The sequence below is a fragment of the Sander lucioperca genome, chromosome 8, assembly GCF_008315115.2.
Source record: "Sander lucioperca isolate FBNREF2018 chromosome 8, SLUC_FBN_1.2, whole genome shotgun sequence".
NCBI classification, from domain to species: Eukaryota; Metazoa; Chordata; class Actinopteri; order Perciformes; family Percidae; genus Sander; species Sander lucioperca.
Window position 1 is genome coordinate 40,388,543 of NC_050180.1, and position 27,992 is coordinate 40,416,534.

The following is a 27,992-nucleotide window of genomic DNA, read 5'->3' on the forward strand; positions in this document are numbered from 1 at the left end:
TTCATATGAGTTATAATGTTCATTATGTTTATTATTCTCTCCAAATACATAGGAGATCTGTTTTAGATAACACATGCTGTTTGTGTCTCTGTCCGTGATGTCGACTACTTGCCCTGATTCGGTCTGGTTTCCCCATGTGCAGATGCAGCTCCATATACACAACCTAGTGAGACTGTCACATGGAGGACCATCACACTTGCTCTTGGGGGAATTACTGGAATTGTTGGGTCTTTGTAAATTATAGAGTGTTGGTCTAGACCTACTCTATCTGTAAAGTGTCTTGAGATAACTCTTATTATGATTTGATACTATAAATAAAATTGAATTGAATTAAATTTACTTCTAACTAACTAACTAACTAACTAACTAACTAACTAACTAACTAACTAACTAACGTGCTGTAGGACATCATGATGCCAAACAGGAATGTCACAAATATTCTGATATCTTTGGTAAAGCGCCAGCTTCTAAAAAGAGCAAAATGGAAGATCGGCAGATTCAGCAAAGCATGATTTGGATTGTGATTGTTTGTTCGTGCTTGTTGTTGTAGATGTAAGGAAGTGTTCTATATTGGCCAGTAGATGGCGCCCTTGTTTTATTTTGAGTGCTCCTTTTCTGTTTGGCTTGCCGTAACATGGAGCCTTTTTGACCCTCCGCGGCCACCGGAGGTCATATTCTCTTTTGTTTTCCGAAAGGTAAGCCGAGTATCAGGGCACTGTAACACTGACATGTTGATTTAAATTATAAATAGGTTGGTTGGTGCAACGATTTTGTATATTACACCTGTTTGAAATTTAATTGTGTAGATGGTGGAGCAGAATATGTAGACAGTGTGAATCAATGTTTAAGAAATCCACAGCTAATGCTAGTTGCTAGCTAAGTGTGTGTGTGGCAAGCTAGCTTAATCCAGCATTTCTGTTATTCATGTTAAACAGGCACATGGAGCTAGCTAAGAAAATAGCATTTACTGTCGAGGGGAAGCTAAGGTTTATTTTGTATGTGATTTATGAGCCAGATTATTCTTTTAAAATGGTTGTGTGAGTGATATTCTCTTTTGTTTTCCGAAAGGCTCAATAAATGAGAGGAGTTTTGCTTGTCTCAACCACCATTTGGACTCCTGTTTTCCTGTCCCTGCCACGTGCCCTGGTATATCCAACATCCTAATGTTAAATGCAAATGTGAATTAACATGCTGTGGTGCTTGTTGGTGCTTTATACTGTATCTGGTTGTGTCTCCCCTAGCCAACTCATAATTCAACACTGATACATCCTTTCACTTCCTTCTATCACTACACTACCTCAAAAGCCAAACATGCAAAGACATTACAAAAACACTCCTCGCCGTCCTTTGTCTACTATCCCCCCTGCAGTAAGGCAGACACTATACCACTCACGTGGACCAATGACTGGCACCAATGTGGTAATGCATGCTCCAGAACAGACAGTATTTAACATGGGAGAGGTGAACAGTCCCCATGAACCCCTGCAACGTCACTCTCAGCACTTTCTTAGGTCAGCGCCATGGGAGGCCACATCGAACACCATGCCCCCCCCAAGTAATGAGCCTACACCTCCAGCTGCTGGTCATTTTTCACAACCCAGTGTACTCACCCCTCCAGCAACAAGCTTTGTCCCCACACCTCCCAGCCAGGCCCCCCTGCCTACTAAACATGTAAGTGTCCAGGGCCCAGCTACAACAGGATATGGTCCCAAGGTCTCAGAGTATGCCTCCTTGACCCCATTGACCCCATTCAGTCCGCCTGAAGTCACTCTCCCTATACGTCCTACGACTACAGCCAGGACATCCAGCTTTACAATTCCTGATAATCCCAACCTGTTGCCCAAACCCCAGGTCTTCACGCCTTCAGCAAGTAACTTACAACCCTTTCCAGTGTTTTTAACCTATGCCTCACAGGTTTCTATGCATGGCCCCCCAGTGGGCATACAGAGCGCTACAGAAACAGTACCTGCCCCACCTGCAAACTGCGACCCTTGTCCCACTAGCTATCTCATACCTGCTTACTCATCATATGGGATGTACATCCTTTCATCCTCAGTGTACCAACCTCAGGCAGTAGTGCAATCTTCACAAGCCGTTCAACCCCACCTTTATCACATGCTGCCCCCACATGGTTGCTGACGGATTAACTAGGTTTTCACCTGCCCAACCCATCCATGGTGGTTTCACCCAGACACATCAAGTGAAAAATGTTCAAGTGTTCAGCGGGGGCTCTGAATGCAAGATCCTGATTGACGACTGGATCCGAGACATGCAGTATCTTCTTGACGCTGGTGGGCTACCATCACATCTCAGTTTTGCAACCATTGTGCGGCACCTAAGTGGTGAGGCTAGGCGGCTGGTTTTAAATCTCCCCCCACCTGAACAAAGTCCTGAGAGAGCTTTTGAAGAGCTGAGAGCTGAATACGGTGACATGCAGAGATCCCTGGACCCCTTAGCTGACTTTTATGAAAGGAGCCAACGCACAGGGGAGTCGGCATGTTCCTATGCCATTGCCTTGGAAGCGACACTGAGAGATGTGGAAGAGGTTCAGAATGGTGGCCAGCCTTTTCCAGATTGGCTAGGCAGTTCATGAGAGGGCTGACTGACGAGGAAGTGTATATGAGAATTGCACCCATGAAGCCAAGGCTACTAAGTTTTCAGGAGCTGCAAATTGAGCTCAGAAGCCTTGCCAGAGAAACAAAGAGATTTAATCTCCAACACAAACAGAAGAAGGCGTTAAGTTGTTGGTGGTAAAATTCAAAGTGGACCAACCGACAGAGCTGATACAGGGAAGCACAACTCTGGGCTTTCTGAGCTAACAGAGCTTGTGAAAGACATAACTCTGAATCAGGAAGAACAAAATAGAAAACTTGCACAATTGGAGTCCAAGCTTAACACCACTCCCCCCCGGTCTCGCCAAGGAACAGGGAACGTGAGCGCAGGAGCCACGTTTGTGTGCTACCGTTGTGGCAAGCCTGGACATGCAGCAAGGGTTTGCAGAGCTGTGTTGCCAGACAGTGAACAGACTCGTACCCCTGGATCTTCTGCTGCTGGTGTGCCGAGTGAGAATGCTGCTGTGGCCGGGCAGCCTTTAAACTCCTAAGGCCTGTGGTAACTGGGGCAACCATGGGCACACATCAAGGTCCCCAACAGGAAAAGCAGGAACAGGGAGCCTCAAGAGAGCCCTACACCCCTTTGGTCGGGCCCTTAAATGAGGGTCAGGTGGACGTAAATGGCACAAGCTGTAGGGCACTTATTGACTCTGGCTCCCAAGTAACCACTGTCACCGAGGTGTTTTGGCGCTCACATCCTGAACTATGTAGACAGGAGTTGCAGAGGTCAAATATCCCAATAGAAGGAGCTGGTGGTCATGCTATACCCCAATATGGCACATTCTACATCAACCTTAAAGTTCTGGGTAAAGAGTTTACCAATGTGCCTGCACTTGTTGTTCCTATAACGGAGTACCGGTCAGAAGTTCCATTGCTAGTGGGGACCAATGTTATACGTGCCTCCAGATCCTACCTTGAAGCAACATACGGACGGCAGTTTCTTGTTGTGGTAAAAGAGAAACACCCTGAATGGTACACTGCCCTGTTGGAGGTGGGTGACGATGAGCTTGGGAGTCATGATGGTCGGGTAGGCCCTGCACGCTATGCTGGTCGCAAACTACACGTGCCGGCAGGCAAGGAGGTGAATGTGATGTGCAAAGTGACAGGAGGTCCAAGAAAAAAGACATACACTGCTCTTGTCGAGAGCCAGGCAGGTTCCCAGCTGCCGGAGGGCCTGGTTGTGGGCAGGGTTCTTGCCTATGTGAAAAAGGGCCGGGTCCCTGTCAGAGTAATGAACTTATCTGCACGACCAGTACTGATCAAACCACACGTTCATCTGGCAGATGCATTCCTGTTGCGGGATGTGTTGCAGTGGAATGGGGACAATCAGCGTTCTCAAGGTGATGAACAGTCGGATGAGAAACGAAATGTACAGAGTGCAGAGCCTGAAGTGTGTCAAAGCCATGACCAGGTTGTCCGCCCAAATCCAGTTGAACACATCCTACCTGGTTGTGTGGACCTCAGTGAAGCGGCTGTCGAGGAAGAGGAGCAAAGAGTCCGACTCAGGCAGCTGGTGGAGAAGAATGCAGATATTTTCTCACAACACTCTATGGATTTTGGACACACAAAAACTGTGCAACATGAGAGTCCCCTGATTGATCCCAAACCTTTCCGCCTTCCTTACCGGAAATTACCACCTTCCCAGTGGCAGGATGTTCGTAATCTCCTGAAGGATATGGAGGAATCTGGCGTAATCCGTCCCAGCAAAAGTCCTTACGCCTCTCCCATTGTGGTTGTGACAAAGAAGGATGGGTCATTGAGGATATGTGTTGATTACAGGAGATTAAATTCTTGTAGCACCAGAGATGCATTCCCACTCCCAAGAATCGAGGATGCACTTGAGGCCCTGGGTCAGGCTAAATATTTCTTGACCCTTGACTTGACGTCTGGCTACTGGCAAGTGGAGGTGGCAGAGCAAGACAAGCATAAAACGGCGTTTGTCACCCCTATGGGTCTTTATGAAGCCAACAGGATGCCGTTCGGCCTACAGAATGCTCCATCAACATTCCAGAGGTTAATGACCTGTTGCTTTGGAGACCTGAACTGCTCGCATCTTCTGATTTACCTTGATGACCTCATTATCTTTTCAAAGACGTTTGAGGAGCATCTGGAACGGCTTCAACTGGTATTTGACCGGCTGCGTGAACATGGTCTAAAGCTAAAACCTTCGAAATACCACCTCATGAGGAAGGAAGTGCAGTACCTGGGACACCTGGTGTCCGCCGAGGGAATTCGTACAGACCCAGCAAAAGTAAGCAAGGTAGAGGACTGGCCACAACCCACAAGCCGCAAGGAGCTTCTGCAGTTTCTGGGCTTCGCAGGATACTACAGGCGATTTGTGGAGGGTTATGCCAAGTTGGCGGCACCCTTGTATCGTCTTACCTCTGGCGACCCCAAAAGGAAGAAGAGGGGAAAGAAGAGGCCTCCTGCTCCTGAGCCACGCTTTTTCAGGACTGAGGAATGCACAGAGACATTTTGTATGCTGAAAGAGAAACTTACATCGGCTCCGTTGTTGGGCTACCCTGACTACACATTGCCCTTTGTGTTACAGACAGATGCTTCTGGAGAAGGACTCGGTGCTGTCCTGGCACAAGTTCAAAGTGGGACTGAGAGGGTGATAGCATATGCCAGTAGGGGTTTAAGCCCAGCAGAAACTCGTTACCCAGCTCACAAGCTGGAATTTCTAGCATTCAAGTGGGCGGTGACAGAAAAGTTTTATGACCATCTGTACGGGCACAAGTTTTCAGTACTCACGGATAACAACCCACTGAAATATGTGATGACCACTGCCAAACTGGATGCTACTGGACAGCGATGGGTCTCGCAGTTGTCTGGGTTTGATTTTGACATCCAGTACCGCCAGGGGAGATGCAACGCCAACGCGGATGCCCTGTCCAGAATGACTAACCAGGACGTTTGTAAAGCACTTCAGTCATGCCCTCAAAGAGTAAGGCTGAGGCGGGCCGAAGGTGGGCTGGTGGAACCAGGTCAAGTGGAGCTTGGTGACACAGGGTGTCAGGCTGGGGAATCAACCCAAACTTGTGAACCCAAACCTCAACTTGAACCATACGCAGGGGTCGGAACAGAGTCCCTTCCTTCGATGACCAAACAAGACATCAGAGCAGGACAAAAAGAGGATCCCGACATAGGGCCAATTCTGCATTACAGAACATTGAATACCAAACCTGGTAGGACAGAAAGAGAGACCTGGGGAGAGCGAGCCTCTCTCATCCTTAAAGAGTGGAGAAGATTGGTGGTAAAAGATGGTACCCTGTATCGCAGAGTTCAGGATGGCCAGCATGGAATCAATGAACAGTTAGTCCTGCCCCTGAAGCTACAGAGAATGGTTAAAACAGCTCTACATGATGAATCAGGCCACCTGGGACTCGAACGGACGCTCACTCTGATTCGAGAACGCTTCTACTGGCCCAGGATGTTTCAAGTTGTAAAAGTGTGGTGTGAGCAGTGTGAGCGTTGCTGTGTCAGGAAGACACCCACATCGGGCCTCAAAGCTCCCCTTGTCAGCATACATACCAATGCCCCTATGGAGCTTGTTTGTATTGATTTCCTGACGCTGGAAAAGTCTGTTGGCGGAGTTGAAAATGTGCTGGTGGTCACCGACCATTTCTCCCGTTTTGCCCAGGCTTACTCAACTAAAGACCAGGAGGCAACTACTGTGGCCAGGGTGTTGTGGAGGAACTTCTTTTGTCGTTTTGGATTCCCAGCAAAGCTCCATGCTTATCAGGGGCGCAACTTTGAGAGTGCAGTGGTAAGAGATCTGTGCAAGATTACTGGCATCACCAAAACACACACCACTCCATACCACCCTCAGGGAAATGGAACCACTGAGAGGTTTAATCATACTCTGATGAACATGCTGGGCACCTTGGACCCCAACTTGAAACCTCGCTGGCACCAGTATGTTGATACAATGACACACGCCTATAACTGCACTCAACATGACTCCACTGGTTACAGCCCATACTACCTGATGTATGGCAGACATCCTAGACTTCCGATCGATCTTGTGTTTGGTCTGACATCTGGTGACCCCCCTTGTGACTACAACAAATATGTTAAATGTCTTCAAGACTGCCTGATGTATGCCTACGATCAGGCTAACAAGAGTTCAAGACATGCCAAGGAGCAACAGAAGAAGCACTACGACCGCAGGGTGAAGAACTACACATTCGAGCCAGGGGACAGAGTCCTGATTAAGGTTTGCCATGTTGAAGGCCGACAGAAGTTGGGGGACAGGTGGGAAGCACAGCCTTATGTTGTCCTAAAGAAACAGCCTGGTGTCCCGGTATATGTGGTTCGGTTGGAGAATGGCGAAAAAGAAAGGGTGGTCTATCGAAACCTTCTCACCCAATGCATGTTCTTCCCAATGGGGGCCGAACAGGCAGGTGAAAAGGGAGAGCTTGATAAGGAGTCGAGGACATCAGGCATTGAGTCAGATGGAGAAATCTGGGAAAGAAGGAATGGAGAGAAAGATTGCAACAATGAGCAGCTGGAAGAAATTAGGGAGCAGGATAGTGAAGGTGAACAGGGGGAGAGGGAAGTTCTGGAGTCCATCACTGAGGACCAGAAGGAAAATGACTCTCCAGTGGAATGATGTCCCATCATCAGACACGGTGTATGTCCGAAGAAACCCCCCTAGGAATAGGCGCCCACCTAAAAGACTGTCCTATCAGCTGAGAGCCATAGACTCTGAATCAGCTCAGCAGAAGATTGATCGGGGCCGGGAGATATGGCTGAGAGCCAAAGCCAAGCTGAGGGGAGAGTAGCAAAGGTAGACAGTGAGGCATCCATTAAGTCAATTACATGTACTGATTGACACTGTAACAAGCATTTGCTTACACATTTAACACCCCCCCCCCATTCTCTGTTGTTCCTGGTTATATTTTGCATACATGTTATGGGACTTTTGGTTGATATCTGATGGCCGAGACGCCATCAAACAAAGAGTGGGTAAATGTAAGGAAGTGTTCTATATTGGCCAGTAGATGGCGCTCTTGTTTTATTTTGAGTGCTCCTTGTCTGTTTGGCTTGCCGTAACATGGAGCCTTTTTGACCCTCCGCGGCCACCGGAGGTCATATTCTCTTTTGTTTTCCGAAAGGTAAGCCGAGTATCAGGGCACTGTAACACTTGACACGTTGATATAAATTATAAATAAATTGGTTGGGGCAACGATTTTGTATATTACACCTGTTTGAAGTTTAATTGTGTAGATGGTTGAGCAGAATATGTAGACAGTGTGAATCAATGTTTAAGAAATCCACAGCTAATGCTAGTTGCTAGCTAAGTGTGTGTGTGGCAAACTAGCTTAATCCAGCATTTCTGTTATTCATGTTAAACAGGCACATGGAGCTAGCTAAGAAAATAGCACTTACTGTCAAGAGGGGCAGCTAAGGTTTATTTTGTATGTGATTTATGAGCCAGATTGTTCTTTTAAACTGGTTGTGTGAGTGATATTCTCTTTTGTTTTCCGAAAGGCTCAATAAATGAGAGGAGTTTTGCTTGTCTCAACCACCATTTGGACTCCTGTTTTCCTGTCCCTGCCACGTGCCCTGGTATATCCAACATCCTAAATAAACACAACGCAGAGTCAGACTTTGCTGGGGTTTGCGGCCTGACGGATAGGGTTACATAGACCTTTAGCATGCAATTGATTTGTTCTTTCTAAATTCAATGAGGAAATCTCAAAAACAAGATAAGGATAATAAGGATAAATCTTTCAGGGGGAGGGGTGACCCAAAGTTTCATGTCATGACATTTCACTGTCAGTTTATATTTCCAATTTTATTTTTCAGTTTCAACTTTCTGTCACTGTTTTGGTGTGGGATGGTGGGGTTTGAGGGGAGGGAGAAGGAGAGAGTGATTCATTTCTTCAGACCGAAGCTGCTGCGAAGCACAGACTGTAAAGATAATGGACGGAGCTTCTGGGTCGAACAAACGTGAAGCCAATGCTGAAGCTCCTTAAAGCTGCATACTCTATAATTACCAGCAGGGGGCAACTTTGCTGGCTCCAAAAAGACGTCCGTTTCTATAGAAGTCTAGATTGTTTTCCACTTGAATATCAGAGGATTTCCACGCTTGCTTCTTGTAAATTTAGGACTTTTTTTTTTGATCAATGTCTGTTGATTAAAGATTATCAGTGTTTACAAGCTATAAAAAATTTTAACAATCAAACATCTACCCACCCGCCCAACACCTCTAAATCAAAGCTGGTCCTTTATATATTTACCTGAAAGGAGAGAAGAAAAATCAGTTACAACATATTAAAATACAATATTGTGTCTCATACAAGCTTCTATTTTTCCTACAAATGTCAAGAATGGATGCCAAATAAAAAGAAACTTCAAAAAAGACTTTTGGAAAGAGTTATCTTATGTTGTCTAGTTTAAGATATTGCATCACTTATTTGATTCACTGAGGATACAAAGGGGCTAGAAGGTCTTTCCATCTGAAGAGAACGAGTCGCCTGGCCATCAGAGTGCAAAAGGTCAGCATGTTACACTTAATATTACTTAGGTTGCTTTCACACCTGCCTCGTTTGGTCCGTGTTACGGCCACAGCAAACAAACATAACTTAAATGTGACCGTCAACATATCGAAGAACACCAAACCTGAGGATTAGTTTAAGTAAATTAAGGTTTATTCACACATTAACTATTATTGAATAAACCAAAACTACGGGAGTCTGGAGGTCTGGCCAAAAAGAACAAAAGAAAGGAAAAAGCCTGAGCCAACACATCAAGGGCCGTTGGACCCATAACTCCCCCCCTAAACTAAAAAGTAAACTAACTAACAGAAACAAAGCCACGGAAACTAGACTACCAGACATCCATCCTCAAAGCAATGAAACACAAAAGAAGACAACAGAAGACAACGGTGATCAGACAACAGAAGACAATGGTGATCAGAGCTGCTTCAGTCTCACACCCCGTTTACACGTACATGGTTATTTTGAAAAATTGAGACGTTTCCCTTTGTTTACACGCAAACGCAGAATTCGCCTCTGAAAACGATTGTTTCTAAAAACTCCGGCCAGAGTGGAGATTTTGGAAAACCTCATTTGCACGTTTGCACGTAAACCAACCCAGTCTCACGACAGTTCATGAAATGGTCACGTAATTTAATCTATTGATTCGTGTACACAGACACGTTTTTTGTCGTTTATTTCATGGTGGACAGCACGTTTTTTAAAATAATGTATTTTAATGGGAAGCATCTTTTGTGATCACAGCACGAATACGGTAGCGAGTAGTATGAAAGGCCGAAAAGCCGCGTAGGGAGGTTGGTTGGGGTGGTGGATGGGTCAAACAACACCGGAGAGCAGGGATCGTTTCCCGCGTGTCACGTTTCCTTTCCCTGTTCGCCAATCTCCGTGTTCCCGTTACGTGCTGACCACCACGAAATAAACGTTTAAGCGAATCAATAGATTCAAAATTACGTGACCATTTCACGAACTGCCGTGAGACCGTGTTGTGTAAACTGAGACAAACGGAGGTTTAGGCAGCCAACGAGAGGAAGACAAAAGAAAAGAGGAAGTGATTTGTTGCTGTTGTTGCTATTTTCGGGATTCTGATTGGCTATCGTGGGCTTGAGCTTCTCGTTAAAGGTGAATTATACTAGCCGCATCCAAGGTGGTGCGCGCCATCGTGACGTCAAAATGACGTAATATCCTGCCGGCACACCGGCGAGCAGAGGTCGCGCACGGCTCTTTTTTTTCCAGCGGTGCACGACAAAGCGGAAACAGGATGCCTGAACGAGTTTGCCAACAATACCAAGACTCTCAGAGTGACTGCAAGTCTCTTTTGTTAACTTACTGGGTTAAGATGAGGTCTTTTATGGTGAATGAAAGGCTTGATCCCACCAAGTAGCTCATCCAATCAAATCGAAGCATTGACAGCAATGCTGCTGCCAGTTCTGCCGTTGTTTACCTTTTTCTTCTTCTTCTAGTCCGTAGAAAGAGCAACGTCGGTAGCCTTTGCTCATTAGCGCCCCCGCTGTTCAGGAGAACACTACAACTAGTGTTGCGACCACCAGCACGGGTATAAATAGTTACGGCTATTTCATGACGTCACATATGCGCGCGCCAGCTGGGCATGGGGTTACTGTAAAACACGCTTTACGCTGCCACCTACAGGTTTGGCATGCTCTTGCTCCCAGCCTCTCTTACAGCCAGGGGCGGGGCCAACCTCAACCAGAAATCAGGAACACCTGACATGAACAGAGAGGAAAAAGAGAGCAGTTTTGGTACACAGGGCGGGGAGCGCGTAACAGTCCCTGGAGCGTTTGGTCTGATAGTGTCACGCTTGTGACTTTGTGTTTCCTGTTTTATTTTGTAATCTGTTTGTTCTCACTTGTCTTGTCTACTTCCTGTTTTCTGTTTTCCCGCCTGTTTGATTGTTCTGCCCCGCCCTGATGTGTTCCACCTGTTTGTATCACCTGTCCCTTGTTAGTGTTCATTTCCCTGTGTATTTAGTCTCTCTGTTTCCCTTGTCGTTTGTCGGATTCTTGCTTTCTGTTAGTGTGGCTTCTGTTCGTGTGTTTCGTGTTGTGTACAGCCTGAGGTGTAAGTTTTTCACCCACTGGACTCGGATGGAGAACTTTTTTCCGCTCCCTGCATGAGGAGGACCCCGCCTTCGCTAGGCACCTTATGGAGGTGCGTTGGCAGGCCACAGCACAGGAGTTTCGCCTCCCCGTCTCCATGCCTGTTTTTTGTCCTGAGCCTCAGCAGACCTGTTTATCTGAGCCTGAGCTGACCAGTGTATCTGAGCCTGAGCTGACCTGTGTTCCTGAGCTTAAGCTGACCTGTGTTCCTGAGCCTGAGCTAACCTGTGTACCTGAGCCTGAGCTAACCTGTGTACCTGAGCCTGAGCTAACCTGTGTACCTGAGCCTGCGCTAACCTGTGTACCTGAGCCTGCGCCAACCTGTGTACCTGAGCCTGCGCTAACCTGTGTACCTGAGCCTGAGCTAACCTGTGTACCTGAGCCTGAGCTGACCAGTGTATCTGAGCCTGAGCTGACCAGTGTATCTGAGCCTGAGCTGACCTGTGTTCCTGAGCTTAAGCTGACCTGTGTTCCTGAGCCTGAGCTAACCTGTGTACCTGAGCCTGAGCTAACCTGTGTACCTGAGCCTGAGCTAACCTGTGTACCTGAGCCTGCGCTAACCTCAGTACCTGAGCCTGAGCTAACCTGTGTACCTGAGCCTGCGCTAAACTGTGTACCTGAGCCTGAGCTGACCTGTGTACCTGAGCGTGAGCTAACCTGTGTACCTGAGCCTGAGCAAACCGGTGTTTCTGAGCCTGAGCTGACCTGTGTTCCCGAGCTGACGTGCAACCCTTCTGTCCCCGGGCTGACGTGCAGCTCTCCTGTCCCCGGGCTGACGTGCAGCTCTCCTGTCCCCGGGCTGACGTGCAGCTCTCCTGTCCCCGGGCTGACGTGCAGCTCTCCTGACTCCGGGCTGACGTGCAGCTCTCCTGACTCCGGGCTGACGTGCAGCTCTCCTGACTCCGGGCTGACGTGCAGCTCTCCTGACTCCGGGCTGACGTGCAGCTCTCCTGACCCCAAGCTAGCTAGCAACCTCCCTGAGCCCCAGCTAGCTAGCAACCCCCTTGATTCCCCGCTAGCTAGCATCTCCCCAGAATCCAGGCTAGCTAACAACATCCCTGAGCCCCGGCTAGCTAGCAACCTCCCTAAATCCAGGCTAGCTAGCAAACCCCCTGAATCCAGGCTAGCTAGCAACTTTCTTGAGCCCCGGCTAGCTAGTAGCCTTCCTGAGCTCAGGTTTCTCTGCCCCCTGTCGCCGAGGCCTCTCTGCCCCCTGTCGCCGAGGTCTCCCTGTGCTCTGTTCCCTGTGCCCCAGTGACTCTCTGTTCCCTGTGCCCCTGTGACTCTCTGTTCCCCGGGCCCCAAGTCCCGCTCCCGTTTTTGTTCGCCCTTTCTGGGCTCTTTGCTCCTTTGAGGACATTGATGAAAATTTTTTGGTTTTTGGGCCGTCTGGGAGCCGTCCCTTAAGAAGGGGGTTCTGTCAGGCTTGTGACTTTGTGTTTCCTGTTTTATTTTGTAATCTGTTTGTTCTCACTTGTCTTGTCTAGTTTACTTCCTGTTTTCTGTTTTCCCGCCTGTTTGATTGTTCTGCCCCGCCCTGATGTGTTCCACCTGTTTGTATCACCTGTCCCTTGTTAGTGTTCATTTCCCTGTGTATTTAGTCTCTCTGTTTCCCTTGTCGTTTGTCGGATTCGTGCTTTCTGTTAGTGTGGCGTCTGTTCGTGTGTTTCGTGTTGTGTACAGCCTGAGGTGTAATTCCAGGTGAAAATAAATCAGTTTCAACTGCATTTGGGTCCTAACCTTCTCTACCACCCTGACAGATAGTCCGGTTGGTTTGGGGAGGAGTGAAAGCTCATCCCAACTCTGGTGCGGATCAAACAAACAAACGGGTCTTGGTTCTCTTCCAAGTGAATTAGAGTTCGGTTCACTTCAGGTGAGAATGCGATCTGACCCAAATACAGAAAGTGACCCAACAACAGCGCATTTACTAGCCTGCAGCTTCAACCTTGCACACAATTTCAGACTTATATATGATTTAATGGATGATAACTTTCAGATCCATGAGCTGTTCTGAGCACACATCGCTGGTCATCTGTGTGACATCATCATCATCTCTCTCTCCTACTCGTGCTGTCTGTTGTGAGTTTGTTTTTATTCTTCTAGAATATGTATTTTTGTTTGATATTTAAGATGTCTTGTTTGATTATATTGACACAAATGGAATTCCACACTCATGGCTGTAGACTGTCTTGTTTATTCCAAATCCTACATCATTATAATATTGTGTAAATACAGTGTATGTATAATTACAAAGGGCAACTTGTTCACCACAAACCACAAATATTAAAACAGAATAAACACAGTGGAACATACAGAGCTAAAACACTGATACCAAATTCCCACAAAACACACCTGACCACCTATCAACTCTAATTTGTTCTACATCAGTGGTAATTATTTCCAATATAGTTCCATCCATAAGTAACACAATAACATAATGTATGACTATTTTTATCATGGGTTTTATACACTTTCTGTAGTAAAACATCCAAAAGGAAACATCCTGTCAGGTGGGTGGCCCTGGGACAAATCAGTCAACTGGGGGTCCCGGCCTAATTTGTTCAGTTTAGGTGTCCTTGATGTGAAACATTTGGGAACATGATATCAAAGGCCTCAATCTGCCTGGAAAAGGAGCACATGATATATATTTCTAACATGTAAGTTTAATTTATTATGTGAGAAATGGATGAAGAAAAATCATTTGAGACTAATTGAAACCCACAATGTGAGTTTAAAAGATGTATTTTAGCCTGTGGAGCTGTTAGTTGTGACCAATTTGTTCTGTGGAGTGGCACAAGGGTCAGTTTTAGGTCCTATTTTGTTTTTACTGTATATTTTGCCACTTGGTCAAATTATTGGTTGTTTCAAGGATGTATCATATCATTTCTGTGCCGACGATGTCCAGTTGTATTGTTCTTTTAATGATGCTGAGTTCCATCGTTTGTCTCTGTTCCTAGAGTGTGTGTCCTCCATCAAAGACTGGCTGGCCACTAACTACCTGCAGATAAATTCAAACAAGACTGAAACGCTGATCTTTGCTCCAGACCATAAGATCCCGCTGATCAAACAGCACCTTGGCTCTCTGGGCCCCTCTGTCAAATCCAGCCTCAGAAACCTGGGGGTTGTGTTTGCAAAATGTTGTCAAAGAAGGATCTGGAAATGATAATTCACGCTTTCATATCAACAAGACTTGACTACTGCAACTCTGTTTTGACCTGTCTGAATAAGTCTGCACTGAACAAACTGCAAATTGTTCAAAATTGTGCTGCTAGACTTTTAACAGATGCCCCTCGAAGGTCTCATATCACTCCAGTCTTGTCGGCTCTCCATTGGCTCCCTGTAAAATTCAGGATTGATTTTAAGATTTTAGTGCTGACTTTCAGAGCCTTAAACGGTCAGGCCCCACAGTACATCCTGGACCTTTTGAAGCCGTATTTCTCTGGCCGGACTCTTGGGTCCTCTGGCCAGAACTTGCTTGTAGTCCCTAAGACTTGTTATAAGACCCGAGGGGACCTCTCTTTTCAGTCTGTTGCTCCCAGACTGTGGAACGCCCTGCCCCTGTCCTTGCGTCTGGCAGACTCTGTTGTCTCTTTTAAAAAGGATCTGAAAACATGTTTATTTAGGAAAGCCTTTGGTTGATGGGTTTTCACTAGTGTCACTTTAATTTTACATATGTATATACATTTTATATTGTTTGTTTTACCTATTCTTTTGTACAGCACGATTTTATCTGTGAAAAGCGCTTCATAAATAAATTTTACTTACTTACTTACTTTTACTTAGTTGAACCATGAATCTGAAACGTTAATATCATTCTTTTGGTTCAGGTTGAACACATCTTTCTTTTCATAGTCCACCTTAAAATGAATGTAATAAAAAACAAGATCTATGGGCAAATACATTTAACATATTCTAGAAGCATATTTTGTGGTTTAGAGATATATGGCTTGCGAAATGTGCATGTTAAGTTTTACATTTTCGCAGCAGGAATCTTCTTCAAAAATCTAAATATCACTCCTTTGATTTGAGGCAGACTCAGGCCGTAAACTAGAGGGTTATTAATGGGGGGGATCATCAAATACTCTAAAGATAAAACAACTGTGATGACTGGATTCATTTTATCAGCCTCAAATCGAGTCAATGACAGCTCACAGAAGAGAGAGAAAGAATAGGTCATGCATGTCACGATGTGAGGCAGGCAGGTCTGTAACGCCTTTCCTCTGAATTCAGACGAGCTTCTCCTGCAAACAATCAGAATACGTAGATAGGTGTACAGGACAAAGAACAGGGGGGTGAAGATGGTTGTCATCGTGAGAAACTGACCTGCTATGTTGTTCAGAGTTGTGTCCACACAGGAGAGCTGAACCACAGGCCAGTTGGAACAGAAAAGCCTGTTCAGTTTATTACCACACAACGGTAATCGAACAGTAAGATACAACATGAAACCCATAGCAAATGCAGGGTAGAGCACGGCAAAAATCACAAGATGTGTTACCATCTTAAATGTCATTTTACTGTGATAGTGTAAAGGCTGGCAAATAGCAACAAATCTATCGTAGGCCATGATGCCGAGGAGAGACAGCTCAAATGATGCATAGGTGTAAATAACATATATCTGAATGAAACATAATGGACGTGAGATTAAATGAGTGTCAGACAGAATGTCGGTCAGAAACCTGGGGAAGAAGCCGGCTGAGCCGTACAGAGAGTTAAAAGACAGACAGCAGATAAAAATATACATGGGCTGATGCAGAGACTTCTCCAGACAGACTGTCAGAATAATGACAATGTTAGCAGAGACAATAGTCATGTAGAGCAACAGACACAGACTGAAGAACAGATATCTGAGGGGCCCAAAGTCTGCAAACAGAGTGAACTGAAAATACAAAGGATTCAGGCTGTTGTTGCTCTTCATGTCTGACCAACAGCAGAGCTGGAAGAAGAGAAGTGAGTGATGAAGGGAAAGGAGGGTTAAACAGATCAATGTACAGTAAATTAGCAAGACACAAAACATACAATAAGCCTGCATGCATGTATTTTGCATTAACTGCAGATCTCTAACAATTGTGCTTGAAAATATTCAGCACACCGAATACATTTAATTTAGTTAAAAAGACTTGTCCAACAAATAGACATGGGTGGAAAAAGGTCAGTGTCACATGAACTAAATCAACAACCAACTTAACATTTGTCATTGAACAAAAAATTCAGTTGAATGACAAAGAGATGTGTCCAGGTTAACAAGGCTCACAGAGGATAGACGAAAACTTTACAATTGCAATAAACTTCTCTCAAAAACTTTCACAATTTATGGAAGTTGTTTACTTGTGACCTATGATAGCTGAGAAAATCAGTTCATACTGTGTATCAGTCAACAGAATAAACAGTGCTATATAGTGTGACTGTAAGTCCTGGTGTCTGTCTAGTTAATACAGTCATACAAATATTACAGAAAACAGTCTTTGCATCAGTGTAAGTAAACATAGGTTTTAGAATAATACACAGCACCCCCCCCTGACCTACAGTAGACTGAGGCAGCAGCTGAACTTTTATCCTGTTTTGCTGTCACACTGAGTTCAGCAACCTGTACACACAGGGTCTAAAGGGAGCTACGCTTCGTCAAACACTGACCTGTCTGTGTGTGTGTGTGTGTGTGTGTGTGTGTGAGTGTTGCATCGATATACCCGAGCCCAGAGTTCCCAGGCCTGACATATTCTTGCTTTTTAACCCCACAATCTCATAGACAACATGCTGCATCGTGAATTGAACTGTTCACATACTTGCCCATGTACTACGCTTGTTACTAAAGGGTTCCACTAGAGGGCACACCAGAGAACTCAGACCAGATTTGCATGATGTTAATAAAAAACAGGGTGGTAAATTCAAGAATGCCACTATATATATATATATATATATATATATTAAATTTTAAAAAGTTTACAGCTGTTGGCCACAACGGCAAGCCAGGGTTATTGTGATTGTTCCAGTGCTTTGCATTGTGACATACAGTAGGCGAGATGGACTGGTCCGAGGCATACTGGAGATTTTCTGTGAATCAATACGACATCTGGGTATTTTTGGCATACTGCAGATTTTGCTTTTGTTTGCATACTGCATACTACATGCTACATACTACATGCTACATATTGGCCAATTCAGTACTCACTGCTAGTATAGTATGCGTTTTTGAAAACGGCCTAGGTTGAGGCCTAGATTGAGGCCTACACAGGTGTCAGCCTATTACCTGATTGACCCTCCCAGACTGCCAGTTCCAACCCGGTCTCACGCCAGTTCATAAATAGTCACGTTATTTTTATTTATTGATACATTTACAGGTCACGATTTTCTTGTTTATTCCGTGTACAGGCCACAATTTTTGAACGTTACCATTTCACGAACTGCCACGAGGAAATTAAACGCCACACGCCGGCGACAACAACGGGACGGACCGCCACACGGGGATGCGGTCCCCGGGCGCAGGGACACGATCCGCGGTCTTTGTGGCACGCAACAAAGGGGACATGAAACGCCACAACAACGGGACGGTTGAGGTTAGGAAGAGAATAATGCGGAAAGGAACTGAAACACGCCGGACACAAACCCCGGTCTCCGTGGTGAAAGTCCTGTATTGTTTGACCCAACCACCACCCCGACCAACCTCCCTACGCAGATTTTCTGCTATTCATACCGTTGTCGTGATGTGATCACGAAATATGCTTCCCTTTTAAATACATTAAATTAAAATTCGTAATCACCACACGAAAAAAAAACGACATATTCGTGTCCTGTTCACGAATCAATACATTCAATAACGTGACCATTTTACGAACTGCCATGAGACTGGGCTGGCCAGTTCATGCAGGAGGAGGCCAATGAAGCCACAGCAGGCAGAAAGGGAGGGGTCATAATAGTTGCTGTTTTGAAAATCCCGTGGCTACGGGAAACAAACAATTTTTCGAGCTGGCAAGCGACACGCTGAAAATGGCAGATTTTGAAGAACATTTGGATGGTGCAATAAGGCAGGCCTGCCTGGTTATTTCAGGGAATGATTGTTAGGATTTACAAAGAATATGGAAACAATATTTTTTATCTAACTGGGACGTTATGGGACTGATTGGCGGGGATTGCTTTGAACGAAATACACACGACGATACACTGGTAAGAGCTAATGAGGTTTAACCATGTATCCAGCAAATTTAAATAGCTCACGTTACTGTATTATGTCAACAGTTAATTTAATATTGCATGTGGCCTGTGTCCTTATGTTCCACTAAAACAAGTTCCTTCTCGGGACTATTTAGCAGAGCCACCGTCGCTACGTCTGGAGCTTAGCACCGCCCAAGATGACTGTCATTGGTTTAAAGAAAAATGCAAACAACCCAGAGTGTTTTTTTTCTCCTATCCTAGAATGTATCTGTGGTGTAGCCAGACCTTATTTTGCAGCACTGTGGAGATATGTCTGGCAATACGATTACGCAACAAAAGCATGTTGGTTAAAGTTAGGGAAAGATTGTGGTTGTGGGTTGGCAGACACAACCTTCAGTTAGTGGCTGTAGCAACTTGATTTAAGCCAGAGCAATCCCCAGCTCTGTATGTAGGAGCCACATACTGTATGTTGTTTATGGTCTCATTTATATTATTTATTATTATATTATGCACTTATATTGCAGGTGGTGGGCGTGTTCATTGCGGCTTGAGTGGAAGTGATAACATTATATTTATTTGCTCCACCTGTTAACCTGGGTTTTTGGGGCTTTGACAGAGAGGGGGTGAGCCTGGGAGTGAACACTTTCTGTTGACCGCCGCACTAATACACTTATTTTGACTCACAAAGTAACTTTAAACTTAGTAACTGCAGTACTAGTTGTAATTTAAGTGTGGAGGAATAAATTATTGCAATACAATCTTGAGTGTGTCACAGTGTGTTTATGCATCTCTCAGTGTTTAGTCCCTCGCAGCAACACTTGGTTGGACTGCTTACAGCCGCAACACTGTACTTTCCTTTTACTTTTGAGATTACATTTTTTTTGCTTGAGTTTGTTTTATATTTCTCGAATATGTATTTTTGTTTGATATTTAAGAGGCTTGGCTTGATTATATTGACACAAATGGGATTCCACACTCATGGCTGTAGACTGTCTTGTTTATTCCAAATCCTACATCATTATAATATAGTGTAAATATAATTACAAAGGGCAACTTGTTCACCACAAACCACAAAGTAATATTAAAACAGAATAAACACAGTGGAACATACAGAGCTAAAACTCTGTGAGACCAAATTCCCACCAAACACACCTGACCACCTATCAACTCTAATTTGTTCTACATCAGTGGTAATTATTTCTACTATAGTTCCATCCATAAGTAACACAATAACAGAATGTATGACTATTTTTATCATGGGTTTTATACCCTTTCTGTAGTAAAACATCCAAAAGGAAACATCCTGTCAGGTGGGTGGCCCTGGGACAAATCAGTCAACTGGGGGTCCCGGCCTAATTTGTTCAGTTTAGGTGTCCTTGATGTGAAACATTTGGGAACATGAAATCAAAGGCCTCAATCTTCCTGGAAAAGCAGCACATGATATATATTTCTAACATGTAATTTTACATTTATTATGTGAGAAATGGATGAAGAAAAGTCTATTTATATTTGAGACTAATTCAAACCCACAATGTGAGTTTAAAAGATGTATTTTAGCCTGTGGAGCTGTTAGTTGAACCATGAATCTGCAACGTTAATATCATTCTTTTGGTTCAGGTTGAACACATCTTTCTTTTCATAGGCCACCTTAAAATGAATGTAATAACAAACAAGATCTATGGACAAATACATTTAACATATTCTAGAAGCATATTTTGTGGCTTAGAGATATGTGGTTTGGTAAATGTGCATGTTAAGTTTTACATATTCGCAGCAGGAATCTTCTTCAAAAATCTTAAAATCACTCCTTTGATTTGAGGCAGACTCAGGCCGTAAACTAGAGGGTTATTAATGGGGGGGATCATCAAATACTCTAAAGATAAAACAACTGTGATGATTGGATTCATTTTATCAGCCTCAAATCGAGTCAATGACAGCTCACAGAAGAGAGAGAAAGAATAGGTCATGAATGTCACGATGTGAGGCAGGCAGGTCTGTAACGCCTTTCCTCTGAATTCAGACGAGCTTCTCCTGCAAACAAGCAGAATACGTAGATAGGTGTACAGGACAAAGAACAGGGGGGTGAAGACGGTTGTTATCGTGATAAACTGACCTACTATGTTGTTCAGAGTTGTGTCCACACAGGAGAGCTGAACCACAGGCCAGTTGGAACAGAAAAGCCTGTTCAGTTTATTGCCACACAACGGTAATCTAACAGTAAGGAAGAGACTGCAACCCATAGCAAATGCAGAGTAGAGCACGGCAAAAATCACAAGATGTGTTACCATCTTAAATGTCATTTTACTGTGATAGTGTAAAGGCTGGCAAATAGCAACAAATCTATCGTAGGCCATGATGCTGAGGATAGTCAGCTCACATGATGCATAGGTGTAAATAACATATATCTGAATGAAACATAATGGACGTGAGATTAAATGAGTGTCAGACAGAATGTCCATCAGAAACCTGGGGAAGAAGCCAGCTGAGCCGTACAGAGAGTTAAAAGACAGACAGCAGATAAAAATATACATGGGCTGATGCAGAGACTTCTCCAGACAGACTGTCAGAATAATGACAATGTTAGCAGAGACAACAGTCATGTAGAGCAACAGACACAGACTGAAGAACAGATATCTGAGGGGCCCAAAGTCTGCAAACAGAGTGAACTGAAAATACAAAGGATTCAGGCTGTTGTTGCTCTTCATGTCTGCACAACAGCAGAGCTGGAAGAAGAGAAGTGAAAACAGATTGAGGTACAGTAAATTATAATAAAATATGTGCATCAAAATGTCCTATTTTAACAGTAGACACAACACTTACAATAAACCTGCATTCATGTAAGTTGCATAAACTGCAAATTTCTAACAATTGTGCCTGATAATATTCTGCATAAATAACACATTTCAGATAGTTCAGAAAGACATGTTCAAAAAACAGACATGGAAGGAAAAAGGTCAGTGTCACATGAACTAAATGCACAAGAAACCTCACATTTTTCATTGAACAATATTACAGTTGAATGAATGAAAAAGAGATGTATCCAGGTTAACAAGGCTCATACATGACAGACATTCAAAAGGTTCTTTTATGAAATATTTGCAATTACATTCAACCTTTCTGAAAAGCTTTTAGAGTAGTGAAGTTGTCCACTTTGTGTTTTATAACAGCTGACAAAATCAGCTGAAACAATATACTGTATATAGTGTTCATATGTGTCCTGTGGTCTGTCCAGCAGTCAAAAAGATATTCAGAAAACAGTCTTTGCATCAGTGTATGTAAACATAGGTTTTAGAATAATACACAGCACCCTCCCCTGACCTACAGCAGACTGAGGCAGCAGCTGAACTTTTATCCTGTTTTTCTGTCACACTGAGAGCAGCAACCTGTACACACAGGGTCCAAAGGGAGCTACGCTGTGTCACACACTGACTACGCTTGTTACTAGAGGATTCCACTAGAGGGCTCACCAGAGAACTCAGACCAGATTTGGGAACCACTTTTCTAGGTTATGATATAAAAGGCACAATATTTATTGACCTTCAATCTGCGTGAAAAAACAGCACATAGTATACTTTCTAACATGTGCTTTAAGATTTATTTTTGAGTAATAGACTAATAGAAGGAAAAACGGCATCTTATTGATCATATTGTATCCAGCCTGGAAGTTCAGAGTTTTTCGGGGTCTTTGAACAATAAATTCAAACTGTTACATCCAAGATTGATAAACTTCATGTCCATAATTTACGATTTTTTTGCACGTTTATCACCGCCGATCGCCGCTAGCTCTGATGCTAACCGTCTATTTTGTTTCCCATGATGCTCTGGGAGACGCTTGTTGATGTCTTGTCAACCAGTGGAAGGCTGGTCCGTCAACACATTAGGCCCATATAAGGCCGGGAATACGTCATCCGAGATACTAAGCAAAGATTGTTTATTGTGAAGAGAGATCACCTGAGGATATAGAACTGAATAGTTAGATGTGACCAAAGATCGTCTATAACCTTTCTAAACCGTTCTACAGAGAAGAAAATCATCACTGTTTTGAGTTTTGGCATAGGTTTGGGCCTTATTTGAAGAAATGTAAATAGTTTGTCCTTCATATGAGTTATAATGTTCATTATGTTTTTTATTCTCTCCAAATACATAGGAGATCTGTTTTATACAAAACATGCTGTTTGTGTCTCTGTCCGTGATGTCGACATGCTTGCCCTGATTCGGTCTAGTTTCCCCATGTGCAGATGCAGCTCCATATACACAACCTAGTGAGACTGTCACATGGAGGACCGTCACACTTGCTCTTGGGGGAATTACTGGAATTGTTGAGTCTTTGTAAATTATAGAGTGTGGTCTAGACCTACTCTATCTGTAAAGTGTCTTGAGATAACTCTTATTATGATTTGATACTATAAATAAAATTGAATTGAATTAAATTTACTTCTAACTAACTAACGTGCTGTAGGACATCATGATGCCAAACAGGAATGTCACAAATATTCTGATATCTTTGGTAAAGCGCCAGCTTCTAAAAAGAGCAAAATGGAAGATCGGCAGATTCAGCAAAGCATGATTTGGATTGTGATTGTTTGTTCGTGCTTGTTGTTGTAGATGTAAGGAAGTGTTCTATATTGGCCAGTAGATGGCGCCCTTGTTTTATTTTGAGTGCTCCTTTTCTGTTTGGCTTGCCGTAACATGGAGCCTTTTTGACCCTCCGCGGCCACCGGAGGTCATATTCTCTTTTGTTTTCCGAAAGGTAAGCCGAGTATCAGAGCACTGTAACACTGACATGTTGATTTAAATTATAAATAGGTTGGTTGGTGCAACGATTTTGTATATTACACCTGTTTGAAATTTAATTGTGTAGATGGTGGAGCAGAATATGTAGACAGTGTGAATCAATGTTTAAGAAATCCACAGCTAATGCTAGTTGCTAGCTAAGTGTGTGTGTGGCAAGCTAGCTTAATCCAGCATTTCTGTTATTCATGTTAAACAGGCACATGGAGCTAGCTAAGAAAATAGCATTTACTGTCGAGGGGAAGCTAAGGTTTATTTTGTATGTGATTTATGAGCCAGATTGTTCTTTTAAAATGGTTGTGTGAGTGATATTCTCTTTTGTTTTCCGAAAGGCTCAATAAATGAGAGGAGTTTTACTTGTCTCAACCACCATTTGGACTCCTGTTTTCCTGTCCCTGCCACGTGCCCTGGTATATCCAACAACCTAATGTTCAATGCAAATGTGAATTAACATGCTGTGGTGCTTGTTGGTGCTTTATACTGTATCTGGTTGTGTCCCAGCCTGTTGCCCAAACCCCAGGTCTTCACGCCTTCAGCAAGTAACTTACAACCCTTTCCAGTGTTTTCAACCTATGCCTCACAGGTTTCTATGCATGGCCCCCCAGTGGGCATACAGAGCGCTACAGAAACAGTACCTGCCCCTCCTGCAAACTGCGACCCTTGTCCCACTAGCTATCCCATACCTGCTTACTCATCATATGGGATGTACATCCTTTCATCCTCAGTGTACCAACCTCAGGCAGTAGTGCAATCTTCACAAGCCGTTCAACCCCACCTTTATCACATGCAGGCCACTAGAAAATCCCACACACTCCCCCACATGGTTGCTGACGGATTAACTCGGTTTTCACCTGCCCAACCCATCCATGGTGGTTTCACCCAGACACATCAAGTGAAAAATGTTCAAGTGTTCAGCGGGGGCTCTGAATGCAAGATCCTGATTGACAACTGGATCCGAGACATGCAGTATCTTCTTGTCGCTGGTGGGTTACCATCACATCTCAGTTTTGCAACCATTGTGCGGCACCTAAGTGGTGAGGCTAGGCGGCTGGTTTTAAATCTCCCCCCACCTGAACAAAGTCCTGAGAGAGCTTTTGAAGAGCTGAGAGCTGAATACAGTGACATGCAGAGATCCCTGGACCCCTTAGCTGACTTTTATGAAAGGAGCCAACGCACAGGGGAGTCGGCGTGTTCCTATGCCATTGCCTTGGAAGCGACACTGAGAGATGTGGAAGAGGTTCAGAATGGTGGCCAGCCTTTTCCAGATCGGGATGCTAAATTGGCTAGGCAGTTCATGAGAGGGCTGACTGACGAGGAAGTGTATATGAGAATTGCACCCATGAAGCCAAGGCTACTAAGTTTTCAGGAGCTGCAAATTTAGCTCAGAAGCCTTGCCAGAGAAACAAAGAGATTTAATCTCCAACACAAACAGAAGAAAGCGTTAAGCCAGGTCCAAGTTGTTGGTGGTAAAATTCAAAGTGGACCAACCGACAGAGCTGATACAGGGAAGCACAACTCTGGGCTTTCTGAGCTAACAGAGCTTGTGAAAGACATAACTCTGAATCAGGAAGAACAAAGTAGAAAACTTGCACAATTGGAGTCCAAGCTTAACACCACTCCAGTCCCAGCTCCCCCCCGGTCTCGCCAAGGAACAGGGAATGTGAGCGCAGGAGCCACGTTTGTGTGCTACCATTGTGGCAAGCCTGGACATGCAGCAAGGGTTTGCAGAGCTGTGTTGCCAGACAGTGAACAGATTCGTACCCCAGGATCTTCTGCTGCTGGTTTGCCGAGTAAGAATGCTGCTGTGGCCGGGCAGCCTTTAAACTCCTAAGGCCTGTGGTAACTGGGGCAACCATGGGCACACATCAAGGTCCCCAACAGGAAAAGCAGGAACAGGGAGCCTCAAGAGAGCCCTACACCCCTTTGGTCGGGCCCTTAAATGAGGGTCAGGTGGACGTAAATGGCGAAAGCTGTAGGGCACTTATTGACTCTGGCTCCCAAGTAACCACTGTCACCGAGGTGTTTTGGCGCTCACATCCTGAACTATGTAGACAGGAGTTGCAGAGGTCAAATATCCCAATAGAAGGAGCTGGTGGTTATGCTATACCCCAATATGGCACATTCTACATCAACCTTAAAGTTCTGGGTAAAGAGTTTACCAATGTGCCTGCACTTGTTGTTCCTATAACGGAGTACCGGTCAGAAGTTCCATTGCTAGTGGGGACCAATGTTATACGTGCCTCCAGATCCTACCTTGTTGTGGTAAAAGAGAAACATCCTGAATGGTACACTGCCCTGTTGGAGGTGGGTGACGATGAGCTTGGGAGTCATGACGGTCGGGTAGACCCTGCACGCTATGCTGGCCGCAAACTACACGTGCCGGCAGGCAAGGAGGTGAATGTGATGTGCAAAGTGACAGGGGGTCCAAGAAAAAAGACATACACTGCTCTTGTCGAGAGCCAGGCAGGTTCCCAGCTGCCGGAGGGCCTGGTTGTGGGCAGGGATCTTGCCTATGTGAAAAAGGGCCGGGTCCCCGTCAGAGTAATGAACTTATCTGCACGACCAGTACTGATCAAACCACACGTTCATCTGGCAGATGCATTCCTGTTGCGGGATGTGTTGAAGTGGAATGGGGACAATCAGCGTTCTCAAGGTGATGAACAGTCGGATGAGAAACGAAATGTAGAGAGTGCAGAGCCTGAAGTGTGTCAAAGCCATGACCAGGTTGTCCGCCCAAATCCAGTTGGACACATCCTACCTGGTTGTGTGGACCTCAGTGAAGCGGCTGTCGAGGAAGAGGAGCAAAGAGTCCGACTCAGGCAGCTGGTGGAGAAAAATGCAGATATTTTCTCACAACACTCTATGGATTTTGGACACACAAAAACTGTGCAACATGAGATTCCCCTGATTGATCCCAAACCTTTCCGCCTTCCTTACCGGAAATTACCACCTTCCCAGTGGCAGGATGTTCGTAATCTCCTGAAAGATATGGAGTAATCTGGCGTAATCCGCCCCAGCAAAAGTCCTTCCGCCTCTCCCATTGTAGTTGTGACAAAGAAGGATGGGTCGTTGAGGATATGTGTTGATTACAGGAGATTAAATTCTTGTAGCACCAGAGATGCATTCCCACTCCCAAGAATCGAGGATGCACTTGAGGCCCTGGGTCAGGCTAAATATTTCTCGACCCTTGACTTGACGTCTGGCTACTGGCAAGTGGAGGTGGCAGAGCAAGACAAGCATAAAACGGCGTTTGTCACCCCTATGGGTCTTTATGAAGCCAACAGGATGCCGTTTGGCCTACAGAATGCTCCATCAACATTCCAGAGGTTAATGACCTGTTGCTTTGGAGACCTGAACTGCTCGCATCTTCTGATTTACCTTGATGACCTCATTATCTTTTCAAAGACGTTTGAGGAGCATCTGGAACAGCTTCAACTGGTATTTGACCGGCTGTGTGAACATGGTCTAAAGCTAAAACCTTCGAAATACCACCTCATGAGGAAGGAAGTGCAGTACCTGGGACACCTGGTGTCCGCCGAGGGAATTCGTACAGACCCAGCAAAAGTAAGCAAGGTAGAGGACTGGCCACAACCCACAAGCCGCAAGGAGGTTCTGCAGTTTCTGGGCTTCGCAGGATACTACAGGCGATTTGTGGAGGGTTATGCCAAGTTGGCAGCACCCTTGTATCGTCTTACCTCTGGCGACCCCAAAAGGAAGAAGAGGGGAAAGAAGATGCCTCCTGCTCCTGAGCCACGCTTTCTCAGGACTGAGGAATGCACAGAGACATTTTGTATGCTGAAAGAGAAACTTACATCGGCTCCGTTGTTGGGCTACCCTGACTACACATTGCCCTTTGTGTTACAGACAGATGCTTCTGGAGAAGGTCTCGGTGCTGTCCTGGCACAAGTTCAAAGTGGGACTGAGAGGGTGATAGCATATGCCAGTAGGGGTTTAAGCCCAGCAGAAACTCGTTACCCAGCTCACAAGCTGGAATTTCTAGCACTCAAGTGGGCGGTGACAGAAAAGTTTTCAGTACTCACGGATAACAACCCACTGAAATATGTGATGACCACTGCCAAACTGGATGCTACTGGACAGCGATGGGTCTCGCAGTTGTCTGGGTTTGATTTTGACATCCAGTACCGCCAGGGGAGATGCAACGCCAACGCGGATGCCCTGTCCAGAATGACTAACCAGGACGTTTGTAAAGCACTTCAGTCATGCCCTCAAAGAGTAAGGCTGAGGCGGGCCGAAGGTGGGCTGGTGGAACCAGGTCAAGTGGAGCTTGGTGACACAGGGTGTCAGGCTGGGGAATCAACCCAAACTTGTGAACCCAAACCTCAACTTGAACCATACACAGGGGTCGGAACAGAGTCCCTTCCTTTGATGACCAAACAAGACATCAGAGCAGGACAAAAAGAGGAACCCGACATAGGGCCAATTCTGCATTACAGAACATTGAATACCAAACCTGGTAGGACAGAAAGAGAGACCTGGGGAGAGTGAGCCTCTCTCCTCCTTAAAGAGTGGAGAAGATTGGTGGTAAAAGATGGTACCCTGTATCGCAGAGTTCAGGATGGCCAGCATGGAATCAATGAACAGTTAGTCCTGCCCCAGAAGCTACAGAGAAGGGTTAAAACAGCCCTACATGATGAATCAGGCCACCTGGGACTCGAACGGACGCTCACTCTGATTCGAGAACGCTTCTACTGGCCCAGGATGTTTCAAGATGTAAAAGTGTGGTGTGAGCAGTGTGAGCATTGCTGTGTCAGGAAGACACCCACATCTGGCCTCAAAGCTCCCCTTGTCAGCATACATACCAA

At 45.0% G+C, this 27,992-nt stretch overlaps 2 protein-coding genes and 1 long non-coding RNA gene across 3 annotated transcripts; 2 read left to right on the forward strand and 1 right to left on the reverse strand.

Moving 5' to 3' along the window:
- The first annotated feature begins 2,906 nt into the window (after positions 1–2,906).
- LOC116046642 lies at positions 2,907–27,992 on the forward strand. The gene is given in 6 exon segments (XM_031295040.2): positions 2,907–7,218; positions 7,307–7,395; positions 10,766–10,895; positions 11,187–11,194; positions 23,671–24,489; positions 25,002–27,992. Coding segments are annotated over 6 exon segments (7,812 nt in total). The 5' UTR covers positions 2,907–3,126; the 3' UTR covers positions 27,676–27,992.
- Positions 7,220–23,189, forward strand: LOC118495574. Its single transcript, XR_004898028.1, has 3 exons — positions 7,220–7,614; positions 15,431–15,434; positions 23,015–23,189. It is a non-coding gene; the product is annotated as an uncharacterized LOC118495574 (long non-coding RNA).
- On the reverse strand, positions 20,133–21,214 carry LOC118495570 (olfactory receptor 6N1-like). The gene has a single exon (XM_036004124.1). The coding sequence runs from the start codon at positions 21,159–21,161 to the stop codon at positions 20,139–20,141; it is 1,023 nt and encodes a 340-aa protein (XP_035860017.1). The 5' UTR covers positions 21,162–21,214; the 3' UTR covers positions 20,133–20,138.